The following is a 13,950-nucleotide window of genomic DNA, read 5'->3' on the forward strand; positions in this document are numbered from 1 at the left end:
GTGTTAACTAACCAACATGTTTATAAATCAGCAAGTCTCCAGAGGGATATCAATCTAATATATCGATGGCTTAGAACTAAAATATTGTAAATCCGATTTTTCCCGAAAATGAGTTAAGTATTGAAAAGTATTAGGTGTAACCTATATTTTTATATGTTAAAATATTGCGTCTCCTAAGCCTACCAATCCAAAATATATACTTATTGAAATATGTTGTAAATCCTGTAGACAATATTTTTAAAGGAACAGATATAGTATCTCCATAACAATATATTTATTTTTATGCCAAACAAAAGTCCATGCCAAAATATTGTATTTACATCAGATACAAAACCTTATTTCTATTAAATAAAATCTAATCTTCCAAGATGTGAAAAACTTCAAATGCGATTTTGTCAGTATTATGATTTATGGAGGTACAATATTTTAGTTCTAAGCCATCGATATGTTTTTATCAAATGTTAAAACATAAGAATAAAATCGCAAAGATAAATATATATATGTATTTAAAACGTCCACCTCGTGGTGTAATGGTCAGCGCGTTTGCCTAGAGGTCTTGGGTTTGATTCTCGAAATGGTTGACATGAAATATTGATTTTAAATGGTGTTTTACACTAGAATATTTCATAGTCTCTAGACTGGCACCTGAAGCGTAAAACTGGTCATCTTACCATCATGATCGAGATACTCTGCGATTGGTGTACTAATGCAGTGCCCTATGCACCATTAGGTGTGGAAAGGGAATGATCATTTAAAAATGAAAACTTTGAAAGTATCTAGTAATTTAAATATTGACTGTTGGAAAACAAATCTTATACACAGAACCCATTATGCTAATAATTAGACCACGAGGCAGATAGAAATATTAAATTATTTTGATATATAGAGATCTGATTTTCGCATCAGGACCCTAATGAATATATTATTTTATTGTACTGAAGAGAGAGCTGTATTAAAAGATTCATTGAAAGGACAGTAAAAAAAATAAATAATTGTCAGTAACAAATAATTTATTGACTCTCATTCAATATTGAATAATCACAGAACATCAAAAAATTGTTGGAAAAGATTCAATTTTTATAAATTGATTGAATCTTGGATTCTTTTACTAAGTATTTTTTAAACTACATATATCATGTAAAATCCTAAATTGCATATACATCAGTTAATTAGGTTTTCAAATAATGTAAGTAAATGAATTATTTTCATCTTAGGAACTTTACAAATCACATCTTATTGTTATACATTAGAACTCCATTTATATGAACTCCAGTGATCCGGATTGCCAAATATCCAAATCGTTATCGGGAAATAAAAAATAAAGGAGATGTTTTTAATTAAATTTTAATTGTGCGATTAACTTTGCTAGACATGTTTAAGTTTTTAATGTGATTCCAATTCACTATATTATTTCAAAAGCAATAAAATCTGGTACTCGTTATAATCCGGAAATTGGAGTTTTAATGTATTTATTTAAAGTTCAAATAATTATTTTATAAAATTGTATACTTAAGTAATATTTTAATTAATGTTAGTAAATATTAGTATTTAACCACTTACCTACTTTTTAATAGGTCAATAAATTCTTACATCGTCCTGTAAATACCAATAAAGATAAAGTATTATACAACATTATTTTTTGGTATGTGTATTTTTGTACATACAACTCGGAAGAGTCTTAAATACATAAAAATAAAGTAATATGCTAATTAAAAATACTTAACTTCAATATCAATACATAGATGGTGCTCCAACACGCTAGTGAATGCTTTCTCATTTAATAAGATATATACAAGAATCAAAATGGTACCAGTGTCGATATTCGCTAATAAGCGGAATGGGGAATGTTGTAAAAAACGTAAAGTGGCCACTCAACCCAGCCAATGACAGGTCATAAGCCCTGTAAACGCTCGAATATCGATAATCCTGAATTTGAAAAAATTCTACCTCATCTCTGTAGGAATATTGATAAAAAAAATTTTAAAAAAGTATTATATTTGTAAATGGAGAAGAATTCTATATGCAAATAATACCTCAACAAAAATTTAACCTGCCTTTTATACTAAAAATAATATTGGAAACTACTCATTGTAAAGATAAAAGTGATGTATTTGGTACACACCTGAGTTGTTCAACCCAGGTGTTGGGTTGAACAACTCAGGTGTGTACCAATTACAATGAAATACGTGTCCATCAAGGTATATTAAGAGAACATCACGTGGCTTTAATATTCGCATTAAAACATGAGATGTTTAAATATTAATAATTTTTTAGAGTTTGCCAATCATCTCATAAATTGAAATCATAAGTTTAATAAGGATACAGGAGTTAAAATTTACTATTAAAAATATTTTTTAAAAATCTTAAATTAAACATGGAGGTGTTTCACGTTGAAAAAGCTTAAAAAAAATAATATTCCCTTAGTAAACAATCAAATATCTTTTTAATATAGCTTACTTTTTGATTCTAAAATTAATCCACCGTGTAACGTTCAACCACTTAGCCCCTCCCCTTCTCAACCCCACCCCACATATATCGCTAAATATTATTAACCTAATTTTAGTGCATGTTCGGACATGGTGGTGTTTGCATCCCCTTTAACTCATGTAATTTATGTATTTTTTCATAAATACTATGTATCTATAATACAGTGACGGTAAAGGTGAAAGTGTATTTTAGTATTTGCATATTGGTTTAGTGAGTATCCTGACGAAGAGACGGGTAGACATAAAAAGTCAGTTAGTGGTTAAATACTAATATTTACTAATATTCATTAAAATGTTTGACCACAAAGTTAATGCTTTGAACATAAATAATAAATTATATTAATTTAATATTATTTGTATGGTGTAATCATTTAAAATAAATGGACACCTTCATACGCACAAGTGCAATATTTTCGTGTTTTCTTAATTATTCGACTGTAACTCTTAACAAGTTATTTTTAACCGAGTAAAATGTTAATTAAACTTTTTAGAAACAGCCGAGCCTTAATCTGCAATGTTATTATTTTTATGGCTTAAATGTGAAAATATTTATAGGTTTTCTACAAAATAGCACACCTGAAGAGAAAATTGTTATAAATTTTCCTTCTGTCTGAATTGATTCAATAAATCTGTGTCTTGGGTCTAAAAGGGCCAATGTTGGATAAAATTTTTTTTTTGCCAATATTTTTCAAAATTTTATTATTCTAGGATTGTGTCAATTAAAAAATACAGATAGTGTTATTTTATTGAAAATAGTTGCAAATACCTCTAACGGTTTATTATATCACAAAATAGCTGTACAATTTCCCTCCCGAATTTCTCTATTGTGATTTATGACATTGCTCCTTTAGCCAGAGAAATAATAATAAATTATTGAGAAAACCAATAACAGTGTTTTTAAAATGGCACTATCTTCGTACTTAACATTTACCTAACATTATTATGTTTTTTTTCTTTAACTTCTCATTTAAGAAACTACATATATACAAGTCTTACCATTTATTTTATGACATATTGTATTTTGACTAACATATTAGACCATTATCATGCTTTAACAACTTTATTAAAACTATTGGTAATTTAAATTAATATTATTTTTATTATTAATTACTATTCTTTGAAAACAATGCTTATTTTTTAATACGTAGGCCATAATTTTTATTCTAGTCTGTTGTAAGTAATCTATTTTTACAAAAGTTTTACTATTTTGTGTGATATTCTCGATTTCTTATCATTTGCATGAAATATTGTCAATATTCAATAAATTATTTTTAATTTCTAGATTGTATGTAAATTTTTTATGTACTTAAGAATAATGTGAAGGGTTAGATGTTTTAAGATTTTTACAGAGATGGAACATCGAACAACGTATTAAACTAATTAATACGAATATGTGATATTATTAAAATTCATGTCAAAGAAGTTTTTAATTAAATAGATAACTGGGTCATTTAATCAGAGTAATAATATACAGCACCCGCTTATAAAGCCGCCCATTTGGACAAAAATCTATGATTATAAATTACGAAGTTAGCTACAGTTTACAGCAATACAACGGGCCGTAGGTACACGGACGAGAATTGCAAACGCAGACTGAAACCGTCTGTTGTTAAACCAAAAATTTGGAACGCTTTTGTTCTATGCAATAGTATAGGACATCTCTTTAAGCGGGCAGTGAATTATTACTCTGTTGAGTCAGTGTTACAGCCTTTTCCGGACCAGCTTTCTAAAATGCATTTTTTCTTAACTAGTGCAGTATTTAAAACATTTTTGATAGGAAATATAGATAGAAAAAAGTAGCACACTACACATTTTTTTAAGATAGTAAATGTATTTTATTTTATTACCATTTTTTTTAAGTCTGAAAAAATCAGATAGAGAGTAAAACACATTTCGGAAGTTAGTGTTCGAATGGGTGATATTACTAAGGTCAGTTTTTTTTCCCCATAATTTCAATGATTTCAAATTGTAAATTAACTCGTTTGTAATTTTGTAAGTAATGGCCATTTTTTTTGTTGCGGGAGTCAGATTATTAAAAAATGAAATTAATCAATGGAGTTTTGAGAATTGAGAACAGACCATCGAGAATTAAAATATTTTAGATAATAAAATCCATACTGCGAATTTTCTTGACACATTATTTGTCAATATTTTATGAAAATATACAACAAAGTAGAGATTTCTATTATTCAGGAATATACTTACATTAGTTATGATATTTAGATTAATAGTCACCATTACATCAAGTAAAACACAGATAAAAACAACCATAATAATTTGAATTACTCGTATTAGATTTTTTAATGTCGAATTCTATGCAAAAAATAGATAAATTCTACAGTGAAAAAAATTATGAAAAATAAAATAATTTTTCCCCTCACAAGGAATGTTTTTATATATAGCATCACTTTTTAAATGTTCTAACAACTAAAAAAAAAAACTTGTCTTTGCGGCACTTTTTTCAAGCTTAAATAAGAAAAAGATTATTAGAATGCTTTTTAACAATTTCTCCTACACAGTATATTCTTCATAAGTGTTACAACCTTTCTACTACAACTTTAAAAAAAACTTTCTGCATTGTAATTAATAAATATAGACTTCAAAACGCAAACAACAATAAGAACAGTCAAAGTCAACATTCGTGTGAATGAATGTGAATCCAGTGTTGGAGGGGGAATTTTAGTTCTCAAAAATTATCGCCGTGATTCTTCCTGAATGTGTCAGACTCTACCCAGCAGATTTATTTTGTAAGTAAATAAATGTATTCTTGAAGACTCATGTGTTTTTATTTAGTTTTAAAATATTTTTTTTCTTAAATATAAAAAACGTGGTCATACTTCTTGTCTTGCTGTGGTACAGTACATTCTAGCTAACAATACTCTGAAGCTAACTTCACACAATACAAGTTTAGTTGGTATAAAACTCGGTAGGGGAGCCGGTACTCTACACTGAAGCTAACTTCACACAGTAAATTTTTAGTTAGCTTAACACTCGCTAGGCGGATTACTAGGTAGCAAGATTAGTGCTGCACACTGAAGTCAACTTCACACAGTACATTATAGTAAGTAAAACACCTGCTAGGTAGCGCTGAAAACTACACATTTTTAGTACTCAATTGTGCGCTGCAAATTAGTGCATGCGCTAATTTTAAATTGTATGATTTCCCATTCGTAATCCTATGTCAAATAACTTCAAGAGTTGCCAACATGATTAATGATGAATTAATTTCCTACATTGGATTATTACAGCAAATGTTATGACCACCACCTTTACACACTTTATTTTCCGGGACAGATAAAAATAAGACAACATTTAAACTGTTGGAATATTTATATTCAGTGATACATACATATTTACAAACAATACTTAATTTTTCACAATAAAAAAATATATTACAAAACAATATTATTTTATGAAGGAATGTGTATAACCATACTATTTACTAAGCATTCTTGTTGTACTGAGTTTGCATATTCCTTATTTCTAAAAGTCTGTTATTGAGAAAAGTCCTAACACAGTCATAGTACACTAATCCCTGCATTATTTAAACTGATATAATTTACATATTATACAATATCATTATCATAACACTCACATAGTATGTGTGACTAAAACATGTAATTTTTCATAGTAACTGATTATTATTATTTATTACATTATTCATATTTTTTTACTGTACACAGTTCATTGGTCAGGTTGACTTCACATAATGAGAAAAAACATTTTTAAACTTTTCGTTCAGCAATTAAATCCTATTGGCGCTGATTAATTTTAAAAAGGGGATTAACATTTCTGTCTTTTTCTATTTCTCTAAATGACTCCAAATACAAATGTTTACATAGTTTTAAAAAAAAAAAAAAAAAGTGTCAAGTAAGTAAAATTCTTAAAAATGTTAAATCTTCCCTTCCCAATACAGGTACAGCATTTTGTAGAATAACTTTCATATTTTAATATAAAATTAATGAAGAATATATGTTTTTTTTTTTACAAAAATAAATTGTTTTGTTTTATGAGACTATGTATATACGGGGTCTACGTTCAAGGCGCACGGGAGGAATGCGGTAATGTGTTTTGACGAAGCCCAGTTGAGTTTCGATCAAAATCGGTGCCTTGATATTCAAGAATATAATATATACGAGCTAATTTTTATCTAAGCTTAACCAGACAGCATCATAACACACTACCACATTCCTTCAGTGCGCCTTGAATGTAGACCTCAACTGTACATTGATGACTAAAAATATTAAATATAAGCTTGAGGCAGAGTAAACAGTGTTAACATAAAATTATTTTAACATTATATTAAAAACAAATTATCAACACAATTAGCAACACAATTCAATTTTCTATATTATGTAATTCTTATTAATAACATTATTTCGTATACATTTAAAAAATGCATTTTCAATACGCATTTAATACACATGAACAAATGGCATGGCTTACGGTTCATAGGTTTTCACAGCCTTTTAGATACTTGAGGTGTTTTTCTGGGTTTCGGACAGCTTACTAAAAGCCACCAAACTTGTCTAATTTATTATTCTTTTAAGGACTCGTAGTGCAAGCACCCATATAATATAAATAGAGATGGAATGCTCCTCAAAACATCATGGTACCCGGCATTGAACACAAATAAACCGATATAACACAAACCTGCCAACTGCAGTAGGGTCCGAATTCCTCATACGACTACAACACACTATGACATTGAAACTACACCAGTCCTGATGATGGACACTGTAACGCTGTCCTAAACATCGGCAAAAAGAATAAATAAATACAGGGTACAAAAACCCAGAGGAACATCGCAAGTATGATGCGAGGCTGTACCAAATTTAAAACAGGTTTAAATATACATAATTTTATATTGTAGGGTAATTACAACTCCAAAATCAGCATTTTTGAGTGACTACCAAAATACACATTTGCGTCTTTCTCCGTGAATGAAATCACGCAATAATGATTTGTATGCACGACTTGTATATTTGTAGCATTCACGGAGGAGGATAAAAAAATGTGTTTTTGGTGGGTAACCCACAAATGCGGATTTAAAAGTTACCTGGTTGTAGCACATATATATATATTTATTTATAATTATCAATTGTTTTTTAAATACATATGAAACAAATGAAAATATGTGTGTAACTGAAACAATAAGCAATGACAGGGTGGTTTTATTTGAGAGAAATGCAATGAGCAAAATATAAACAGTAATTTTATAATGTTGTTTGATTCGCTTGGCTTCTTACCAACCTCACTATGGCAGTTAGATGAATTATTTGATAGTTTTTTTTATCAGTAATCTATTGTAACATCTACATACTCGAGGCAATTTTCTTATCAGTAAAAAAAAAAACTGTTGAAATACTACATATTTAACAGTATGTATGTTTTTACAGAATCAATCAACAAATACGATTTTGTGATTTTTCTTTCTTAACTTATTAATGAACAGAATTTTCCTAGCAACTCAATTTTTCAAAATACTGTAAAATTGTAAACTATCCCAAAACTTGATATTTTTGACATGTGTTGTACTTAAATTTTTCCACAACACCGCAGAAGTTATGAAGATTAAAGTTCTAAAAATCTTTAACAATAGTAAATAAAATAAATTATTAGAAAACAGATCTAGAAAATATAAATTTATGTCTATGAAAAATATAGAATCATCCAAATTACTTTATAAATAAGGAATAATGCCTGTAATAATTCATTGAACCAAATATTGATACTAATTTACCGACAGTTCATTCAAAATCATAAAATAAACTGAGTAAAAATGATCTAACAAAGTAGAGTTCAAATTCAAATCTTCAATAAACTTTACTTATGTGCGGGTGACATAACATTTTCAAATAAAATATTATTTTACAAAATAAATTTGTATGTTTACTTGGTTCACCGATAGGTACTAACATATTAACAGGCTTATTAAATATTCAAACGCACTGTAGCTAGGTATAAAAAATAATCATAAATCAACCAAAATCGTAGCCCATGTGGTCCGTACTAGTAAAGTTTTTCTTAGCGTTTTTTATAAAATTTAACTAAAGAATAAACTTAGAACCACTAAATCGTGACTTCAAAACAACAAGGGTTCTACTAACATTTTTTCACTTTTTGACATTTTGATGCAACTAAATATATTCCATTTTTAACATTCTACAATGTACGAAAATTTTTAATCTGTATAATGTCTAATTTAGCTGATACAAATACAACATGGTTTCAACTTTCAACTGACGACTAGATTCAAATCATCCAGGACAACACGGTTGCATATATGAGTTGTATGGTTCCTATATACGATAAGTCCAATATGTTTCAAAATTGAGATAAATATGATATTTTGTTTTACCGGGAGTTTCTCGCACTAGTAATATGTCGATCAGTTCCTAAAGGTGATAAATTCCTATGTAATATTTTGATCTTTAAAATCATAATAGTGACGCGCTTTGTTTTGTGCGACGCCATTTTGTTTAACCGCTGGTAAATAAAACGCGTGCGTCTTGCGCATAATATTTTTTTTTGGAAATTTTTCCGTAACTTGTGTGCCATAATGTCACCCGCAGAATCGTTGAGTCCGACAAAAAATATATAGAAACGCCAAAACGAGTACATGGACTCGTCTTCTACGCGGAAGCGTCATTATGAAAGTACGGAGTCTGATTCGAGTTCAGATAGTTCGTGGCGCGTTAAAAATAAGAGTCGCAGGAAAAGATTCCAAAGGAAAATGCTCAAGAAGTTGACACGCCAGTTGAGCGATCTCCAGAGCTTCGTTTTTAAGCGAAAAGCCGCCGGCGTATCTGGCACAGTTGAAAGCGAGTTTGAAAGATTTGAAGATGATGGAGAATCTTCCTTAAACCCTGTGGAGGTCCCAACTGTTTCAATACCTATTGTCAATGCCTGCAGCACATTCACGGCCCCAATACACCGTGGTATTAAAAGAACCGCTAATGGCGGCACTGACAGACGCTATGCTGAAGACGGTAGAGCATCTGCAAAATCTCGACACCCCCGGTTGGTGTAATGTGCGTTACGCCAAGGTTCTGAAGGAGTATGTTGCAGACCCGGGGTTCAAAGAGTTGGAGGTAAACTGTGAGATTGTCACGCCTGCATGCGTTCAACTCACAGGAATGGAGAGGGCTTTTGCCGCTATCTTCCACGCAGCGATCCAACAAAGGCAGGCCCTCCAGGAATCCATACAAAGTGTGCTAACCTGGAGCTGTCAGCCCAATACGACACTTTCGCCGGAGGCCCTAGCAGAAAGATTTCAGGAGGTTCTTGGGGGAAGCATTTCCAAGAATAATGCTATCCTTTAGATAGCCCGTGGGAAGCAGGCAGAGATAATTGAAAACAGACGGGAACGTATCCTGAGAACTCCAGGGGATAAAGCAGCACTGGAGAAGATTCCCCTACGGGTTACTCACCTGTTCAATGAGGACAACCTTGTCTCCCAGTAGCAAAAACTTGGTGGGGCGAGCAAAGTCTTCAGGGCTCAGTTCCCACAGACCTCAAGGGTCAGTGATACTTTGTTAAGGCCAAAAAGCGGAGCACGGAGTCTACCATAGCCCCTGCCGACCCTTCACCATACGCACCCCCACTGACGATGGATATCACCGTTCCACCGGAGCCGTCAATCATAACAGATAAGCAACACCATCCATTCCATATCGTAATCCGCTAAGAGACACCATACCCTCCTGCGGGAACGGTCAGCCTAAATTAGGTTATGTATTAGGTCATGTATGTCTTCATGTAGACATTTGAAAACCCGTGCAAGCCTCACCATATTTATGTACTATATTATGGTGGTAAATTGTGAACTGTCTATGGTCTAGTAAACATGCCTCTTTAATAAATAGATAGTCCATTGAGGAACACAGGCAAGAAAGCCGTCCACCACAAAGTAAGAGAATTCACTGTCTGAGAGGTCTCATGTTCTGCCATTATATGCTCACTGGAGTCCACTGGACCACTGGAGTCTTGACTCCGTGAGAGAGATTGTAACTTAATTTTAATTACCTAACACGGTTTTGGCCGGCGCAATTGTCTGACCAAAATATAGATTCTTTCACTCCTTTTTGGCATTCACTTTTATGAAATCGTACAAGCAACTTGTAACTTCATTAGCCACTATGGAAATAGTACATGCAACCTTGTTTTACCGAATATAAGAATAAAAAAGGGCACTTGGGTTTTTAAAGAACTCGTGTGAAACGCCAAAATGAGAGCATAACAATTGCTGAGCTGATTGCATATATTCAAGAAACTAGATTGATAAATCAGCAAAACACAGTATTCAACATAGCAGAACTTGCAAATTGACAAGCTGAGGCCATGAAAGATTTAACATTTCCATTCATTCTACAAGACTCAATGAAAAATTATTAGAAGAATGTTCGTATCTCACATCACGCAGCAGAAAAGGTGTGGCAAGCTTCATTACTTTTAAGGACAATGTTGAATTCGCTATAAGATCTCTGGCATCTCAAGATTGACACTGATGGAGCTGTATTGTTTGAAGCCGCACAAATAGTAAGATCCGATATGTTTGACTGTGTTGAAGGCGAAGAAAAGAAAGCACCCACATCTCTTGTAGTCCTTATCAGAATGATTATGTATGGTCCTTCTACCCCCATTAATGACACTATTGATGGCTTTGGTCAAAATATAGCTGGACTTGTCGCGTACCATGCTTTGCAAACTCCAAAAAGAGGCGTATGTAGGAGGCACAATAAAAACCAAGAGTCTTCTGCTCCTGTCTATTTGGCAACAAAGTTGTATGCTACAACACGCAAAAAGAAATTGGTTGATACAACTCACAAATTGGGAATGAGCATTTCATATTCAAGACTTTAAAGAATTGACCGATTCAAATATTGATACTTTTCATTTGATACCGAGTAGATATCGATACTTTTTAACCGTATCGAGTAAAAGTATCCATACCTGAGTGGTATCGTTTCATCCCTATTCGTAGTCACATTGACACTTTTCTCTGCATATCGTCTCACTATTGTTGGGCAAAGACGTCGAGGGAATACTTGTATAGCCAGGTCTAAGTTTGCCTAAAGTGTATAAGAAAACAGTTCAGCTAGTTAAAATATCGATGTAAGATAATATATTTTTTTAATTAATTGAATTTTGGATTTCACATTCCGAAGGAAAATCAGTTTGATAAATGTAAATTATTAGCTAAAAAAAGAGGAGAATATGATAATCGGGAAAGATTTGAAAGAAAATGAATGGGAGCTCATATGGATAAAAAAAAATAGTAAAGAAAACATGGAAATTCCTATTTTAAGTTTTGACTCAGAAAGTGTGAATAAATACTGGGCATCGGCATGCCTAATGCATTTAGTTAGTTTTTGTTTTATCAACGAAAACTAAGTTGATATATTTTGATTGTTTAAACCACCCATCGTGCACTTTGGGCTGAAACCTCTACTGGACGCAGTGGAAACAATCTTTTTAAATCCAATAAAAATTTTAAAATGCGTTATTTTATTGAGGATAATAACATCACCGAAATAACAACTTGGATGTTGCTCAAAATAAAAACAGTATAATGGCTTTTCGCGTCACTTGACCTATTATAAATATATAAAAAATACAATGAAAACTCTGTTTCCGGACATTCGGAAGTCCAAGAAGTCGGCAAGATTCACAGTAATTTTCAAAACACAATATATATTTTTTTGATTTTACATTATTTTGTTTAAAATATTTTTAATGATAAACCAAGTAATCAATTATATTGTTTTATTACCCTCATACGTAAAAAGTATCGACACAATAAAAAAAAACTCATACTATCCACGCATTGTATATGTATTTACTTTATTCTCCACACAAAATCGTCTAAAATTTAGAAAAATACGGTCCCAAACGATGTTAAGGCCCTTGTTGTTCCTAAATAATGCAAATCTCTGAGCAATAAAGTTCTAAGTGAAAAATCATGAATTAATGACAAGAAATATTACTATGACAGCATGCACTTTTTAATGCATTTATATAATTACTCAATGCAAATAAAAAATCAGAAATAAAAAATATTTGAAATATTTTCTCGAAAGTACTCTTTTTTTATTCAAATATTTGGAGGGCTATAACTTTGCTTGTATGGTTGACGACTTGAACCCTTGTTGTTTTGAAGTTGCGTATTTTTAACATATTTTTTTTTACATGAAATTAAATAAGCAAAAAATTATTATTTCAGTGGGCTGAAAAAATTACGCAATGTCGGAAAAATTTTCTACAATTGAATTACTTGAAAATGAGACATTTTCACCCTATGGAAAAAACGACACGTATTATGATATTGCCACACCATACTTGTACGCAACATTTGTTAGAAGCGCACTCGACGAACATGACATGTGAAGTCAAAGTGACATTATGCCAACTGCAAGCTGTTTTGTATGTTATCGTTTTTAACCTCGAAAATTATGAATGAAAACTAGTTTTGAATGCATTGATAGTTTTATCATTAGAATTGTAAAAATCCACTCCAAATATTTAATACGTTTTCAACATTATTTCTGATTTGTGAAAATACTTTATTATACATAGATCAATAAAGAAGTGTAAATTCTTAGGAGTTTTTACTAAATAATCTTATTGTTGAAAACTTTCTACAAATTCGAATACATTCAGCTGTTGATCAACCGATTGAAAGCCAAACAACCATCAATGAATTTTTTATTTTTTAAGATTGTTAATAAGATATTGTTTTGTGTGAAAATAAAGATATGTATTCCTTTGCTTAATGGTATCAACCAGCTACTGTTATAAAAAAACTAGAGGTCCCAATGTAATCACAATAAGCAGATTTTACTGTATTATCAGATCATTAATTGAGATATCAAGATATGAGGACCCTAGTATCAAAGTCGTACAATCGACATTTTTTTCAAACTGGGTTTTTGATTGGTTATGATAGTAAATATGATTTTCATAACAAAAATTATGTACATATCAAAAACGCATCTTTCCATCAAAAGTGGACATTCCGTTATGGGCCCTAAAGTGTCATGGGGGATGTTTTTTTGTCACCTTTTGACAGTTAAATAAACCGCTGAAGTGAGAGCCTTTGTCTATTTTAGAGTTTAGAGAGACTAGTTAAAGTATTCTAAAAAATATATATTTTGTACACTGAACATAAACCCCCCCTTATCATTGTTTTACGAATCTTGACCATAGTAAACATCCTTTTAAAAACGGACACTTACAGTTCCATGGGTTTCAAAAACGGATAACTGCATGTTTTGGTTTAAAAACGGACAGAAAATTTAAAATTGTGTTCTTTTATTTAAATAATACTTATTTATTATAGAAATAAAAGACAAGTGATACTTTAATCCACAAATTTGGAATATCCAGTGACCGGTTTCATCGCTTTTGCGACATCTACATCAAAGTGTCACTCGTCTTTTATTTCTATAATAAATTACAATGA

General features: G+C 31.3%; 1 protein-coding gene across 1 annotated transcript; it reads left to right on the forward strand.

Annotated features, from left to right (window-relative positions):
* The first annotated feature begins 8,965 nt into the window (after nucleotides 1-8,965).
* LOC148276166 (uncharacterized) lies at nucleotides 8,966-9,928 on the forward strand. The gene is given in 2 exon segments (XM_088234668.1): nucleotides 8,966-9,450; nucleotides 9,452-9,928. Coding segments are annotated over 2 exon segments (588 nt in total). The 5' UTR covers nucleotides 8,966-9,222; the 3' UTR covers nucleotides 9,812-9,928.
* The last annotated feature ends 4,022 nt before the right edge of the window (nucleotides 9,929-13,950 follow it).

Source organism: Micrasema longulum, unplaced genomic scaffold (assembly GCF_059751315.1).
Source record: "Micrasema longulum isolate JH-2025_06_02 unplaced genomic scaffold, ASM5975131v1 h1tg001265l, whole genome shotgun sequence".
NCBI lineage: Eukaryota > Metazoa > Arthropoda > Insecta > Trichoptera > Brachycentridae > Micrasema > Micrasema longulum.